This window comes from Suricata suricatta, chromosome 14 (assembly GCF_006229205.1).
Source record: "Suricata suricatta isolate VVHF042 chromosome 14, meerkat_22Aug2017_6uvM2_HiC, whole genome shotgun sequence".
Lineage (NCBI taxonomy): Eukaryota > Metazoa > Chordata > Mammalia > Carnivora > Herpestidae > Suricata > Suricata suricatta.
The window spans coordinates 13030143-13047358 of NC_043713.1; the positions used below are offsets into that span (position 1 = coordinate 13030143).

The window sequence follows — 17216 nt, forward strand, 5'->3', positions numbered from 1 at the left end:
GCGGAGGGGCAGAGAGACGCCTGGAGGAAAGCAGTTACCTCGGTACAATCACTCACTATTTGGAGGGGCCCATGTCTACTTCCAGTTATTTAAGTATCCTGTAACCGATCTCATCTAACAACATCCAACTAGAACTAGAAATCTCGGCGGCTCAATTTAATAGGGCTTAAATCCTTTAATATTGAAAGTGTTCTAAGTGACTCAGAGACAAATAAAGTTGACAATTTAGAAGGAAAGCTAACAAGACAAAGTGTTCAGGGTCTCCTGTCACACTGGGAAAAGTTATCTGTCGACTTCAGATCAAGGGTCCTCCTGCAGGGAAGGACTGGTGTGCAAACTGCTAACACTTCCCAGGCGCAACAGGCTTGCCTTCTTTCGTCCGAGGAAAAGGGAGAGCACGCAGTTCCTTGAGGGACTCCAATAAACGGGTTTCCAAGGCCAGATTGCACGGATGCAGAAAAGGAGCCAAAGGTGATGCTTCTTCATACTGACAGAAGTCGGCAGGTCTGAGTGAGGGTCCAGGGTTAGCAGCGCAGAGGAGAGCGCGGAGGAAGGTGAGGGACGAACCTCCCCTGGCCAGTGAGGAGGGGTGAGGATGCCAAGAATGAGAGCTGAGCGGGCTCCCTGAGGAGAAAAGCCTCCTCAACCATGGAAAATCACAACACATAAGACACGCTGGGAAGAGGAGGAGGTGTTTAACTCCGTTCTTTCCCAAACCCTACGAACTAGGTTCTGTTATTAAGTGTACTTTAGAGATGAGAACGCAGCTGCACAGAGACATCAAATATCTTGCCCAAGATTTAACAGGATGCCGGTGTGGTCGTCAACCTCTGGACAATGGGGGAATTCGTTTGGCTGAAAATGTATCAAATTGGGCAAATTAGTATGAAGCCCCAAGCTTGACACGCTGCTTTACAGGAACCACTCCCATGACAGGCTCGTTTTTCCTTAAAAAAAGAAATATCTGGAATAGCTTCCTCCTTGTGTACTGGTCCTTTGTATATTAGACACTAAAACTGATCCTCACATACTAAAGGACAACTGAATCAATCTTTCATGTGGCAAGGACCATGCTGGTGGTTTTCAGCTGGAGTTTCAGACGATCAGGATTCAAAATGCAGGTTCCTTGTTCTTGCAGGGGATGAGAGTGGGAGTTCTGGTCAAACTTGGGCCTAACGAGAGATTAGGAGTTTTATATTTTTGTAAAGAATAAACTAAGGGCAGAGCCACCTGAACAGAAAAATGGGAAATTAAAATAAATGAATTAATTTAATTTAATGAATACATTATATTAGGGAAGTCAAGGGAGGAAAATAATTTGAGAAGATGCTTAGTGATGTTAGCTGTCTCTAGCCACAGAAAAGGAGGACAAAGAGAAGAAACATCCACTTTGGTCTCTATGACGGGGTCTGCACTCACCGCGGACTGCACCCAGCCAGCTGTGGGCTTGCAGAAGAGTGCCACCCAAACAGCTCTCTTCCCACTCCCAAGTCCAAGCCAACTACTTATAAATAGGAGAGACTGCTTAAAAATCATTACCTTAGGTCCACATGTTTAATGTGAGGCATTTTTCTTAAGGCCTGTAGCCGAAGGGTCTCCATACAGTTTCCAGACATACAAAGTTTATCCACAGCAGTCAGTTTCTCCAAAACCTTTGGAATGTCCGTGAATTCATTAAAAGAAAGACCAAGGTAACTAAGCTGATGCATGTTCTCCAACTCAGGAGGAAGGGCCTGGAGAAAGTTTCCATCCAACAAAAATGTCTGTAGGCTATTAAAGAAAAGAGAATGTGCAAATTTTACATGTTTATTACCAACACACTAGTTCGACAAGTAGAGATCTTATTATTAGAAAAAGAAAATGCATTGTATCTTTTGCAAAAATGCATAAGGGCAGTGCCTGAGGCAATAATACACAGAGAAAAAAGATCAGAGATAAGCATCTTAATCTTTTATTGAAAACCAATGTATGACCAATCTCTCTAACTTGGATAGGCACCAATGGCACCAACATGAGTAACTGCAGTGCAAATCAGCTCAAATACCCATCTTTGTTATGAATTCTTCGAAATCAACAGAACTCAAAAAAAAAAAAAAAGTAAGGCCTCGTCCCATGGGTAGACACGCTCATCTGTGGGGATCTTCAGTTCTAAACGAGGATATTTTAATATCTTACAAGACTCTAAAGAGTGTAAAAGCTAATAAATGAACTCTGCCAGACAGCCTGCTCTCAGGATTTGGGGCCGAGATTTACACGACCAACATAACAAGTTAGCTAATCCCACGTGCAACAGCTCAATGCAGCTTCCCGGAGGGTTCTGAGGGACACCCTGTAGTGGGGCTCAGAGTACACACTTGTGTAGGGGTACCCGAGTGGTTCAGTAGGTTGAGCATTCAACTTCAGCTCAGGTCATGACCTTGTGGTTCATGGGTTTGAGCCCTGCGAGGGACTCTGTGCTAACAGCTCAGAGCCTGGAGCTTGCTTCGGATTCTGTATCTCCCTCTTTCTCCTTCTCCCCTGCTCACGCTCTGTCTCTCTCACAAAAATAAATAAACATTAAACATAAAAATGTACACACTTGTGCATAACTCCGACGGCCGCCGGGACTGCGCGAAGGGCATTGCAGGACACGTTCAGCTCAGTCAGGGTTGGAATACTGCAGACGGCTAATGGGAATTCCCCCAAATGATTATTGGAAAGGTTAAGACTCTTCAACTTGGTGAACCTATCACAACAAAAGGAAAGAAAAGACAAATGTCACAGATGCATAACGTCACATAATTATAGCACAGATGATCTAACCCACTTCAACGGAGGAGGAAATGTGCCCTCAGAGGTTGAGTGCACAGCAGAACTGGAATGCACCTCTTCAGACTCTAAGGCCAGTGTTTCACCTAAAATATACACATGATATTAAAAACAAACGTGGGCGCCTGGGTGGCTCAGCTGGTTAAGTGTCAAATTCGGCTCAGGTCATGATCTCACGGTTGGTGGGTTTGAGCCCCGTGCTGGCTCTATGCTGACAGCCCACAGCCTGGAGCCTGCTTCGGATTCTGTGTCTCCCTCTCTCTGCCTCTCCCCTGCTCATGCTCTGTCTTTCTGTCAAAATTAAACGTAGAAAAAACAAAACAAAATAAAAACAGACTTGTCTAGAATGAGATTGAATATGTGGAGAGGTGAGGTCTGCTGGGGCAAGTTTCGAGCGTTCCCTGGGCGGGCTTCATCTGCACACCAGTAAGTGAGGATGGAGAGAGGGAAGGAATAGGCAGATCCAGCCTTTCTGAAGTTGTGCTCCCCACACAAGTAAAAAATCTTTCCATCTCACTTCTCCCCAAATACAGACCTGAAATAAAAAACTAACTTATCGGATCCACACGCTCTCTCAGGTAACCTAGTTCTATAGCTCCAAGTTTAACAACCAATTATCATTCTTCATTTTCAGTCCAACACCTGATACCGCTAACCACACATCCTTTTTTGAAACGCTCTTCTCATTTCACTTCCAGGACATTTTCCTCACCCAGCCTCTTCCAACATTCTCCAAACCTTTCCTCTTAGGTTTCCTTCTTTATTCTTCTTCATCTCCTCTCCACACCTCCCCCAAGGGTAAACAGTGCTCACAGATCTGTTCTGGTCAGTTTCTTCCCTCTGTCTACCTTGCCTTCCTTGGAAATCATTTCACTGCTTGCGAGGAGCCCTCTCTAACCCCCCATCCTGCCTCCTGAGCTACCCCGGGACATTTCCGGTGGGGACTCAACTCCTCGTCTGGCTCCCAGACCAGCACTTCTCCTATTCCATTTTGGTGAATGGTGCTTTCATTTTCTCAATTGTCCAAGCAATTAAAGAACTCATCTTTAAGTTTTACTTGTCTGTTTTAAATCTATCAGTCCACTGCCAACCACTATATTTTTTTACTTGAGATGAGAATCAGATTAGTTACTGTGATTATGCCAATTATTTGTAAAACCACCCAAGCCTAAGTATGGGGCAGAGCACATAATGCCTAGAACAGACACACACATCTTAAAAATAAATCCAATTCAATCAATCAGCATGTGAAGGACATTGTCATGTGACCTATCTGCTGAATTCTATGATAAAAAGTACTAAGCTTTGTCTTAGGTACCAACGTGAAGTTTATTCTAAACAGAAAAGTGACACGGGGGCTCTTCGACAGGTTAAAAGTATTGCTTTGATTTTTATTTTATAGTAGCTGTTTTCTTGAATGGCAGAGTATAGATGTAATAATAGTATTTAAAAAAAAAAAAACTTTTCCTCTATTCTGATTAAATCACCCAAGATCCACACTCCACAAGCTAGAATCACAGGTTCTACTGTGTTCTTAGTTCAGAGGTCCTCAAAGAGTGGCCGGAGGATCCTGGAAGAGGGCCCTGAGCCCCTCTGAAGAGAGTCCCACAGTCAGAAATACTTCATAACAATACTATGATGCTATTTGTCTTTTGCCATTCTCCTTCTCTCCCAAGTGTCCAGTGGAGATTTCCAGATGGTTCGGGTCTTTGTGACAGTGCACCTGACTGGATGCAGAAACAGGAGAACCCAATGATCGTCTACTGAGCTAGACATTAAAGATTTACAAAAATATAAAACAATGACACTCTTCTACCTTTTGTTTTCTAAAATAGTTACTTTTCATAATAAACACGTATGTTAATAAGAATGGGTTATTATTTTTCTAAAGACTATATATTAAAATATTTCTCTGTTTAAGTTTGTAATGTTGTAAATCAATAGATTTAATCCACATAAATAAAAACTCAATTTTTGAGAGGGTAAAGGAGTCTTAAAATATGATTGCCAGACAAAATATAGAACACCCAGTTAAATAAGAACTTCTTATAAATAACAACTTTTTTAGTGTAAAGTACACCCCAAATATTTCATGGCACATACTTATACTAAAAAAAACAAAACAAAATTGTTGTTGTTTTTCTGAAATTCAAATTTAACTGGGTGTCTTTGTTTTTTTCCCCTTCTAAATCTGCAAACTCCTGAAATAGATGAAAGTGCTGTTCTAGTCCAAACAAAAACAGCATCCTACTTTCTAGATATGATTCCTCATTTGGTAGAACTGGCCACAGTTTAAAAATACGCATGCAATTAAACTGAACCTAAAAAAAAAAAGTTCCTCTAGGAAGGAAAAAAGTTCCACTAGACATTATCCAACACGATGGAGAACAAAGGCTTTTCAGAAAGTGGAGATGAAGTGATTACAGTTCCAGTACTTAAGATTTTGGAAAAGTATTTGTCAATACCATGGGGAAGGGGGGGGAGTATATCCATCTTTATAAACAAATTTACTAGAACCACAGCACTTCTGACAACAAACGAAAGCAGCAGTGAGTTGAATAAGTAGAAGGCAGGTGACAAGCTTAAATGGATAGAGAAACAAAAATTAAAAAACCCTAACAAGTACAAATTATATACAAGTTATGTATATATATTTGCATTTTTAAGTGGGTGCCAGCTCTAAATATAAATGTAATTACTCTTTGCATCAATTCAATGATAAAAACACTACTAGACCTTATGATAAAGAGAACTGCCCTCAGTCCCAGGGGCCCAGCACCCCGCCCCTCAGAACAAGGAGTCTCTGTGTCCAATAATAGAGCAATAGTCCTAGGTGACCAGCGAGGACCTCAAATGGCAGATCCAAGTAGAGACATTCTCTAAGTATAAATACACCTAACACAAAATAGGACGTAAATAATTTTTGGAACAGATAGTAATTTTGAAATACTAGCCTGTTGGTCTCAGTGCTGACAGCTCAGAGCCTGAAGCCTGCTTCGAATTCTGTGTCTCCCTCTCTCTCTGCCCCTCCACCAGTCACGCTGTGTCTCCCTCGCTCTCTCAAAAATAAATAAAATCATTAAAACTGTTTAATGTAATTTCAATTGTTTCTCCTTCCTTTCTCTAACGTGGGTACCAGAAAATTTAAAAGTACTTATGCTTCACAGTGAAGCATGTTCTCCGTGCTAAGAGTAAGCAGTTTTCTAGAATTCTTTACCCAAATGACACCAAACCTGTTGTCAGGACTTATGTGGGCCTCTTCTCTGGGCCCCTCTTCCTCACCTGGAGGCTCTAGGGGTGGACAAAACCTGAACAGTGTGTCCACAGCCATGCGCTGTGGGAGACGGAGTTGGAGGCTAGAAGAGAAGACACTGGGTCACGGGGGCCCATCTCCCCACGCTGCCGTATGCAGTGGGGAGTCCCAACGGTGTGAGGGTTCTACGTCGGGATCTATGCTTGCAAGTCACATCTGTTAAGGCAGGAGAGAGCATCTTTTATAACAGTTTATTAGCTTGGCTTGATTATAATAAATATTTACATACATGGGATGGGGCCTCCATTTACACTCTCACCCTAGACCTGCACATTTTAAGGACCGGTTCTGATTTATAAGCATCTTAAATTTCTTCCTTCTCATCACATTCTGTACATCCCTCTTACTCCTCTCGCTGCAGCCCCTCCCCCAAATTCTTCCCAGAGAAGAACACAGTGTCCAGCAGACTTGTTTAGCAAACAAAGAGTGTATTATTTCTGAGAACTCAAGTTCTTGATCTGAACACATTAAAATTCATCTGTTTTGGAAACTCTCACCCTGACCCTTCTTAGAGTTCCACTTTTTCTTTATAGATGCAGAAGGTAGTCAGATTACAAGCATCTGCCAATTCAAGAACTCCTTCAGAGAAAGATAAGCTGGTCCACAGAGAATTTACTTCTCTCAGATCTTACAACAGGGAAGAGACACCTAAAGGCAATGTTTAAGTTAAGAGATAAATCAAAATGGGGAGTAGATGACCTTTCTTCCCTTTACTTTCATTCAAAAAGAATGCAGAAGAGGGAGCAAGGTGACAACATAGTGCTGGGGAAGAAAAGACTAGAAAGTCTCTGTCTCCTACAAAATAGGATGTTTAGCTCTGTCATCAATTATGAAACACACACAGACCCATATTCAAAAAAAATGGGCTAGCTTTGGAAAGATACATATTTGGCAAAATATTTTAAATAATTTCATTTTAAAACTATTATAATTCTTAAGCCTTAAGATTAAATCCTTAACATGAAGTTACGTTATATTCAGGCAGGTATACAGATATTTCCTCAAAGCTGTTCAATATAGATATGCAGAAGGGAATCAGAACATCACAAATTTAAGATTAATAAAAATTGGGGCGCCTGGGTGGCTCAGTTGGTTGAGCGTCCAACTCTTGGTTTCGGCTCAGGTCATGATCTTCTGATTCATGAGTGAGCCCTGTATCACGCTCTGTTGCTGACAGCATGGAGCCTGTTGGGATTCTCTCTCTCTCTTCCTCTCTCTCGGTCTCTCCCCTGCTTGCGTTCTCCTTCTCTCTCTCTCTCTCTCTCTCTCTCTCTCTCTCTCTCTCTCTCTCAAAATAAATAAACGTAAAGAAAAAATTTAAAGATCAATAAAAACTACTTTAATGATGATCGTAATAACTATAGTGGTTGGTTTAGCAGTGAATAAGGAATGAGTTTAGAATCTAAAAGGAAAAGAAACTCTGTAGTTTGTTTTTTAAACACTTCTGTTATATGTACATATGGCACATATATATGAGGCTAAACAAAGTTACTTAGAAAGGATGTATCTTCTTCATGTCTCAGCTTTCTAAAGTGAGACTAGAGGAGCCTCTGAGGTCATTTTCCTTCATTTGTTTCCACACGCACAAATAAAGTATCGTGTAAGTATCACATACAACCTGAACATACTACCTTTCAATATCAGTACTATTACTTCTCATCTTTCCTGTTCTTTTATTACATCTTATTAGAGACTTTAATATAAATAGGTATCAATTACTAATAATCCTAAATCACAGGTCAAAGAGTCTCAGACTAGAGTAGGGAAAACACTCCTTTTTTGGCCTCCCATCGGCCGTCGAGGGTGCATGGTCGGCAGTAGAGGACAATGGATATTTTGTAATTCCATTTAAGCCAGTTCAGGTACAGCCCAGGGCTTACAAACTACCCAAGAACCACAAAGAGCAAGCAATTTGCTATAAGGAAAGAGCTAGAGCTCCTGTCTACTTATTCTATAATAGAGCTCAAAGTAGGGGGGAAAATCAAGTTAACATTTATCCAGAGTCTAATACAAAGTAATTTCATTTAATTCTTAAAGTTACAGGTACAGGATTATAATATGACATTCAGCCAACAGCAATGAGCATTGTGGGCTTTTGGAACTCAGGTCTCACTTAACCCAAAGTTCCAAGGTACATTTTTGTTTTTAATACTAAGTGTCACAGAAAAGTACAATCAACAAAATACACTTGATCATCTACACAGACAGAAAGCTCTTATTCACAAAGAAAAACTGAAGTCTCTTTCAAACTTGGTATCTGAAGGGCCATATAACAAGGCCTTGGCAAGGGGCACCTGGCTGACTCAGTTGGCAGAGCATGTGACTCTTGATCCTGGGGTGTTGAGTTCAAGCCCCACGGTGAATGTAGAGATTATTATAAATAAATAAATAAATAAATAAATAAATAAATAAATAAAACTTTTAAAAAGGTTGGGGGCCTTGAAATGACGGAAGGTCACATATGGAAAGATGGCAGAATGGAGCAGACACCATCACTGCTCTGCCAAATTGATAATCTTTTTTTTAAAAACTTTTTTTTTTTTTACCGTTTATTCATTTTTGAGAGTGAGAGAGAGCATGAGCAAGGGGAGGGCACAGAGAGAAAGGGAGACACAGGATCCAAAGCAGGCTCCAGGCTCTGAGCTGTCAGCAGCACAGAGCCCAATGTGGGGCTTGAACTCACGAACCAGGAGATCATGACCTGCGCTGAAGTCAGACGATTAACTGACTGAGCCACCCAGGTGCCCCGAAGATACTTTCCACTTTCCCTACCTTCATTAGATGGATATGCAGGTCTTCAAATCTTCAAAACAGACTGACCACAGCTCTATAAGCCTATTTCATTTTGGCCTCCAGAAAGCTCCCAGGGAGCAAGCACGCCGTACAAAATGAATTGGGGCCATGTTTTCCAAGGGCAGGAAAGAAAAAGCTAGTGTTTTGTGATATCTAAGTTGAGAAAAATAAACAAATACAAATGCTGCCGATTTTTACATGCCTCTCCCTCCTGAAACAACATGATGACTATTTGGAGGCATAATAATTAGCTTTAGATCCACCTAAATCTTTAGTGATTGTCTTCTCAGGAACTAAGGCTATATTGGGAAAATTTGATTATAAAATAACAGCACAGCAGAAGTACTACTGTTTTTAAACATATTCCAAATATGCTTAACTAGGAGTCACACGTTGCACTCATGAAGAGGAAACCATACTTGTTTTACTCAATGATTCTAACAGAGAAAAATCAATATTATTTTCTGGAGTTATCATTCACTACAAGTGGGTCAATTAGAAAAAGATTCCCTGGTGATTGGATTTCCGTTTCATGGTAACAGTCCACGTTTAGCTTGTCTTTTCCCTGTGGGAGAACACACTAATACACTTTGGAAATGATTAGGCTCCGATATTAAGTAATGAAGAGCCTGCTCGAGGGCTGGAGTTGTAAGCCTCGTTCCGGGCTGGTCTCCTGCTCTCCATTAATTATGAAGAGTAGGCTCCCTCATGGCTCGGAGTACGGGACCTCGGTGGGGAGTTGCCAGGCTGGCAGGGCTCTGGAATACTCACTAGATGTGCTTGTAAGAGGATTGCGTTTATTCGATTACCAAACTAATACATGCCCATTTTAACAAGTCGAACTATAGACGCCTATAAAGAACACACCAACAGTCTCTCCTACTTCCTTCCAAATCCCATCCCCTGGAGATAAGCAGTCAGGTTTGGCATCCCTGCTTCCAAAGCTTTTCCTCCTTACAAAACACATACGCGAATAGGGAATAACCTTCCTCCCTATTTTTTGAATAGGATAACACCACACACACTTTTTCTGTGACCTGTTTTCTCATGTATGCAAATCATCTTTTTGAGACGGTAGACAGTAAAGAGTAGTGTACCGAAATTGATTCTATCCCTCCACTGACTGACATTAGAAGTGGTCCGGTTTGTTGTTGTTTGTTTTTGTTTTGCTATTAGGAATAATTCAGCATATCCATTTGTGCACCAGTGCCTTCATTTTGCAGTATTTATTGGTGCCCAAATTATCCATGATTCTGAAATCCAACAGGCTCTGAAAATTCAAAAAATTTTCACAGATTCACATGGTGACTAAAGATGACCTGCTGTGAATGTCTGGATACGAATGTGTTCTCTTTAGAAACATCAAGGCATCCGCTTATAACACCTGCTGGAGGTGTTATATAATATATGATATATTTGCCACATTACCTTTAATAATCTGAAACTCCCTGAAATCTGAAACACAAATGGCCTTAAGCGTTTTGGGTAAGGGACTGTGAACCTGTATTTCTAAAACAAGTCCAGAAATGGGTAAAATTTAAATTTTAATACGTACCGCAAATAACCAAGCAGCTGTAGAAATTCATACTCCCAACCACCCATGTCGGAGAGGGTTTCCTTCCACACCACCTTCACTAGCATTTAATGTTGGCATCCTCTGCCCTGTTGCTAAACTGATGTGCAAAAGTGGTGTCAAGTCACTTCAATTTGCATTTTCTCAGTCAAGTTTATCTTTCTGTGAAGTTCACCTTCTTTGAAATACATATTTATATCCTCTCCCCCTTTTTTTGCTGGGTTACTTGTCTCTAGCCTATCAGTCTGTAGGAGGTCCCTGGGCACTAACCGCCGCACACAGTGTCATATGCTGGTTGTGTGTCACTTGACACTCCCAGCCTCCTGTGTCCCTCCCCTCCCCCACTGTTAATGATGACTTTGGCCATTCACTAATTTTTAATTTTTATTTGCTCAAATTTGGCCATCTTTTTCTTTATGAAATCTATTTTTTTCACTTTGCTTGAGAGGGTCCTCTTACCCGACCCTAAAGTGGTACAAAAGTTCTCCTATGTTTCCCAATTTTATTTTACATTTAGATCTTTATTTGACCTGACTTTTATTTTTACATGTATTGCTTGGTAGAGTTCTAACATTTTTTTGTCCAGTAGCTAATTTTGTAATATTATTTATTAAATAAGTCACCCTCTTCAATATTCATTCAACGTAAATAAATTTCAAAGTGAACAAAAAGAAAAAGTCTATTCCTGTTCAAACACGATAGCCAAAGAGAAAAGCTTAGGTAAAAATGAGATGAATTTACTTTTTGTATCTCTTTCTTTTCTCCCAAGAGAATTTATAAAATCAAATGCCTGCTTTGTTGTCTTTCCTGAGAGCCCACCTTCTAGTATGGAACACATAAAATGCTTCATTTAAACAGTTCATTTGACAGAATAACTCTGCTCTTTTATCTGTATAAGGACAAATCTTGGAAAGAGTATCAAAGTAGTTTTTTAAAATGTGTATTGAATGCACTTTCTCTCAAGAAGCATTAGTTAAATAAGTGAGTGCAAGAGACATCAGTTAGCAACTTCTTAATTTATCTTCCATGGACTTTAGATCCCGTCTCCTTTGGAGTAGAACTTTACTGCGTGAACTTCGTCCTACAGCCGTGTTTTAATATTTCTGCCCTAGCCCAGGTATGATCTAGGGCAACCAGTGCTGTAACATTTAGGTAAGGAAGCAAAACAATTTGCAGAAGACTTAACAGGCTCCCTTTCCTGGATACAGAAGGAAAGACGGAATATCTTTTGCCCCGTGTTCCTCTCGGATTGGTCTGTGGCCGTGGCAGCATGAGAAACACTGGAGTCACTGGGCTGGCCTCAGAGCTGCTGGGAACACCTGCTCTTCAGAAAGCATGACTCAGCCCGTTTGAGCCCTCACACCCACAGATTCTACTGCCCTGGAATTGAACTCTCACCGGTGACTTTCTCCGCTTCTTGGTGTGGTGATTGTTCCTGCTGTCCCTACTGGGGACAGCCTTGGACCCAGTGAGCACCTGCCAGGGTTCTCTGGGAGGCTTACACACTTACAGGTGTGCAAGTGCTAATGTGCACCGAACCAGCTTCTCAACAGTTGAGCCAAAGTAAACAGAAGCCTCCCATCTTAATCCGAATCACCATGAGTGACTCAGTTCAAGCTAAACAGGCATATCACCTTTTCACATGATCAGGAAACAAACACATGCCTATCTTGGATAAAAATGAAAAGGTATAGCCACAAAAGTATTTGAGCTGAATTTTCTTAAGAATTGCTGCAGAATAAGTATACTAAAGCTATAACTCACAGACATAATTTTTCCAAAATAATAATCATGGTAATAGAGAACAACACTCCGTATGGGCAACAGTTACATCGGCCATATTGCTATAATGGCAAATTAAAGCATTCCCTAAAGAGAGACATTTCTATTTTAATCCTCTTTTAAAATAATTTAGGGCACCTGAGTGGCCCAATTGGTTAAGTGTCCAACTTCAGCTCAGGTCATGATCTCATGATTCATGGATTCGAGCCCCACGTTGGTCTCTGTGCTGACAGCTCAGAGCCCGGAGCCTGCTTCAGATTCTGTGTCTTCTTCTCACTCTCTGTTCTTACCCAGCTTTCCCCTTCTCTCTCAAAAGTCAACAAACATTAAAATAATTATAAAATAATTCAAACAGGAAGCACTTACTGGTTACTGACTTTGTGCCAGACTGAGGCTAAGTTAACCCTATGTATACATAGTCAACAAGACAGAGCTCCTACCCATGAGGCAGGGTGGGGGGACATGCAAGGGCAGGCTCCCATGAACCAAGTACATTATAGAGAAAACCACTCCGAATTGTATGATAGTAATTATGTGGAAATAGCAGTCACTAGATCTACAGTAATCTACAGTAACTCTACGCTAACTAAATTCTTGAAAACAATGAGTCACAAGTAGCATAAATCTGTCACTTTCTGTTTCTTTTATAAACTGGTATTATAATGATCAAAAAGACAAGAGTTATGTTACAGATAAACATACCTTTCCTATGAAATGCTTTCTTTATTCAGTTTATCCATGACAACATTTTTTTCATTTTCTTACTAACAGATCTGACCACACGAATTCAATTGCCACATTATTCAAGAGATGTTTAATATTAAGTACCATCTAGTAGGACAAAGAAAAAAAAAGGCAAAACTGTTTCTGTAAAAAGAAAACGCATCACTATTCTACTTCTCTTCTCAGAAGAAAGACAAAGAGAAGATCTACACAGTATATTTTGGTAAAATCCCAGTTGAGTCATACAAGACACATAAAAATGAAAACCAGATAGCATCTCTATCAAAGATACCAGATTATCGAAGGAGAAAGTAAACATAAGCTAAGGTCAGAGTATAAACCTGAGTAGCTTAAGCTCATATCACAAGTAAACCAAGCATATCTGATAGTTAACAGAAAAAAACCCAACACCCCAAAGTTTACTAGGTATATTAAAAGTCTGAACCATCCATTGACTAAACATTGTCTGAGTTCTTATTATGCAAAAGGTGTATGAAGCATACAGATGTGAATTACATATGGTTTTCGCCTTCCAGGAACTTAAGAATAGTTTGGGAACAAAGCTGCTTTAATACAAAGCATAAGATGAAAACTTACCAGGAGAAAAAAAATCATGAGTATCTACAGAAGAGAAAACGCACTTTTATCAAAGGGACACAAGAGTTCAACGGGGAGGTGGGGACTGGAAGAGAAGACATTCGAAGAGAACAGGGTGGTGGGGCAGTTTCTTGAATGTCACCTGCATCGTTAGACATGCAGCTTTCCTGGGTCTTATCATCAGAGGTCCTAGCCCCGCAGGGACGGCATGTGAACCAGGCATCTCTGTTTCCTGTAAATACGCCATGTGTGATTCTGATATAATGTGATTCATAAATCATATTTTGAGAAACACTGCTTTGGAGGGCAAAAACTAAAGGGCAGACTTGGGAAACATGAAGCAAATAAATGGCAGCGTTAAACAGAAGGAACTGCTTATAAAGGGTGCTTAGAGACTAAGCACACAGTACCCCTCAACTTCCAGATGAAGACACTGCTATTTAACTACAGGAAAAAATTTGAATAAAGGAGTGAAACAGTCTATACTAGGATGCATGGATTTGTGTTTCATGTAAATCAGATATCCTCTGCTTCCCTTGTGCTTCCCCTGCACACACGTGTACACACACACACACACACACTATCCTACCTCTCTATGTGGGGTGAAAAAAAGGATACATTCTGAAAGACCTCTTACAATCGGAAAAAAAGAAAACTATTTGGAAAGTCAGACTTTCCCTAAGGTTCTCTTGTTAATTACACGTCTCAAAGACAGGAGCAGAGAGGGATGGGTGTGACCGCCTTGCGAAAAGCCACTGTGAAATATCCTGCCAGCTCTGGCACCGGCATCCTAACCCACCCGTGGGAAATGACAGCAGGCGTGTGACTCCTCCCATCCACCGCTGTTACCATGGAGAGCACGGCGAGTGACAGCAAAATTACAAGCACTCTTAGGAATAACAGCAACTCTCATGGGTCTTTCCTTTTCAAAAGTGACACGTGTGTGTGGTCAGAAGGAGCGCCAGAGTGAGTGGGACAGAGCCGAGTCTGACTGGAGGCAGAGCCGAGAGGGAGAAAGAGAGGTATTCTCACACTGGCAACCAAAGGGTTCTCTTTTGTTTTTTTTTCCAGCAGTCATCAGTAAGGACAGTAATCATGTTCCCAAGTCGGGCACCTCCTTCATCATGAAAAACCACAAAATAAGCACTGGTTGGCTTCTCCCTGCCTGCTTATCATCGTCCCCGAAGAGCTCTGCAGAGTGAAAAGTTGGTTACCATTCAGAATAACAAATACTATAAATACTGTGTTTAATATTAACCGCTTGCCTTGAGTTACAGGCTTGCAGAGTAGAGCAAAGAGCTGACTAGAAGAGGAGAATGGAATTGGCCAGAATACAATAGCCTCACTGGAGTCAAGCCAAGGCTTCTGAAGATCCCTTCTTTCTTTTTAAGTGGGGAAAAAAAGTTAAACATCTTAAAGGATCCCAAGAAGTCAATAGGGGAGACTGTAATTTAATATAGTCTGGCTGATAAGGAAATCTTTTGTTTCTTTCTGAGCGCCCTCTTCTACATGCGCCACGAGAGGGAAGAAGCAACTTGGCTATTATTTGCAGGAGCGAGGTTGGGAGCCCACACGGAGGGGGAAGACCAAAGGCTGCGCAGTCTCAGCGCCCCAAGCACCAGGGAAAGGCTCCCCTTTGATCCGAGCAGGAGAATGGGAATCGTGTGAAATGGAAAGCTTCCCAAGAGGATCAAAATTCCATCTGCAAAGCAAAGCTGTGTAATAGAGGAACTTCCAGTGTCGGAAGAGTTAACTGGAAGGAGGGCATTCCGCACGGTCTATGAAATTCCTCACACATCTGGCCAACCTCCCCCAACCCCGGTGCTGGAAACTCCTTCCCCACGCTCTTCACCCCTGAGCGGCATCTGTGCTAAGCGTTCTCGCTCGCTACGCCGGCCACCCGCTTTCTCGGGCACTTAGCTCTTGTTTGCTTCTAGTGCTTTTTATACGACGGAGCATCTTCAAAGAGGCTGAAACCAGGCTAAGGACTGTGGTTCCACGTCTGGTAAATGAGCTGCCGAAATATTTTAGCACACCACTCCTGATTCTGCTGTGAATGTGTCCGCTTTGTCCCCATTAGAAATGAGCTTTCAGAAGTACTGATAAAAACAAAATAGGAAAATCTCTTTCTTTAAAAACCTGGAAATGTGAACTTGTGGTGTGGGTAAGTAATTAAAAATGAGTAACTTTGACGCTCTAAAATGCCAAGATCCCCAAAAGAACAGAGTAGGAAATAAGGTCATTTGTTTTCCACTCCATGGAGATTAAAAATGTAAAAAATGGAGCTTTCTAAGAAGAAAGGTACTTGATAAATTCCAGGCATAATTATGAGTTTTTGCAATGCTCGTTTCTTCATAACTTGCATTCTACTCCACCCACATGCTTTACACCCAACTCTGCTTCCTTCATTCCTTCTCCCCACAGTTCTCCCGGCAGAAGAATCTCTGCTCATTCCCGTCCCTCTTATTCTGCTTCTCAGCTAAAACACCTTTCACGTCTAAACAGAGATTAAATCACTTCTTCCATCCAAGTTTTTAACTCACTCTCTCCTTGACCCAAAAGTAATTATAATCTTTACCTTAAGTTACATTATACGAATTTTATAACATAGCCTATGAGACACAATTACATGCTTACGCCTAAATTCCGTGAGACTGATCTCTAGGTGCCATGCAGTGTAACGGGACGGATGTACAATCATTCTGAATGACTATGCTCTCCTTCAAACAGTCACTTCAAGCACTAAATACACCGAAAGGGGCCACTGTTTAAAGCATTTTTTTCAATGCTCTTTCCTGAAAGTTTTAAGATCACATTTCTTTGATTATCCTTGGTGGGGAGAGAACCAGCAATTCAACACATATTAAGAGGCTTGCCAAATGCATATTAAATTTTATATATTATATCTCTGACTAAATATTGGGGGAGGCAGCAGAGAAGGAAGACAAAGATAAGAAAACTCTATCTCCATTTTCAAGGACTTTACGTAGTTGGCAATTTTTGACGCCTTCAAATGCTTATTATAAAAGGTATACTTGGGTGAGTGCATTAAGTACAGAGAAAGCTAACAATTCAGAAGAGGCAAAGGTCACATGCACAGGGGAAATAACCAAAAGCTTCAAGAAACAAGTCATTACAAATGTGCTTTGCAGGGAAGGAGGATTCACTGGGTTGAGCCTGGGTTTGGCAGGCGAGAAGCAGAGTGAGCAGCACATTCCCTGCAAGGTGAATGTGAAGTATGTTTAGAAAATGGTAAATAGACCCAGAGCTGTTTTTTTTTTTTTTTAAGGAAGTCCAATATCATACTATTCATTTAAAATCCTATGTTTCCTGGAGTGTTGGGGTGGCTCAGTTGGTTAAGTGTCCAACTTCGGCTCAGGTCATGACTCGCGGTTCGTGGGTTTGAGCCCCGCGTCAGGCTCTGTGCTGACAGCTTAGAGCCTGGAGGCTGCCTCAGATTCTGTGTCTCCCTCTTTCTCTGCCCCTCCCCAGCTCATGCTCTGTCTCTGCCTCTCAAAAATGAATAAACGAGCATAGGAGAGGGGCAGAGGGAAGAGAGAGAGAATCTCAAGTAGGCCCCATGTCCAGCGTGGAACCCAATGTGGGGCTCGACCTCACAACCTTGGG

The 17216-nt window shown here is 41.3% G+C and overlaps 1 protein-coding gene across 1 annotated transcript in view; it reads right to left on the reverse strand.

Moving 5' to 3' along the window:
* The window catches only part of PHLPP1 (PH domain and leucine rich repeat protein phosphatase 1), a 204409-nt gene that overhangs the window by 51226 nt on the left and 135967 nt on the right, over positions 1 to 17216 (reverse strand). The window contains exons 6-7 of the mRNA XM_029921539.1: positions 2579 to 2725; positions 1540 to 1770 (exon numbers count right to left, since the gene is read on the reverse strand). Of these exons, the coding sequence (XP_029777399.1) occupies positions 1540 to 1770; positions 2579 to 2725 (378 nt within the window). The remainder of the gene's footprint in view (positions 1 to 1539; positions 1771 to 2578; positions 2726 to 17216) is intronic.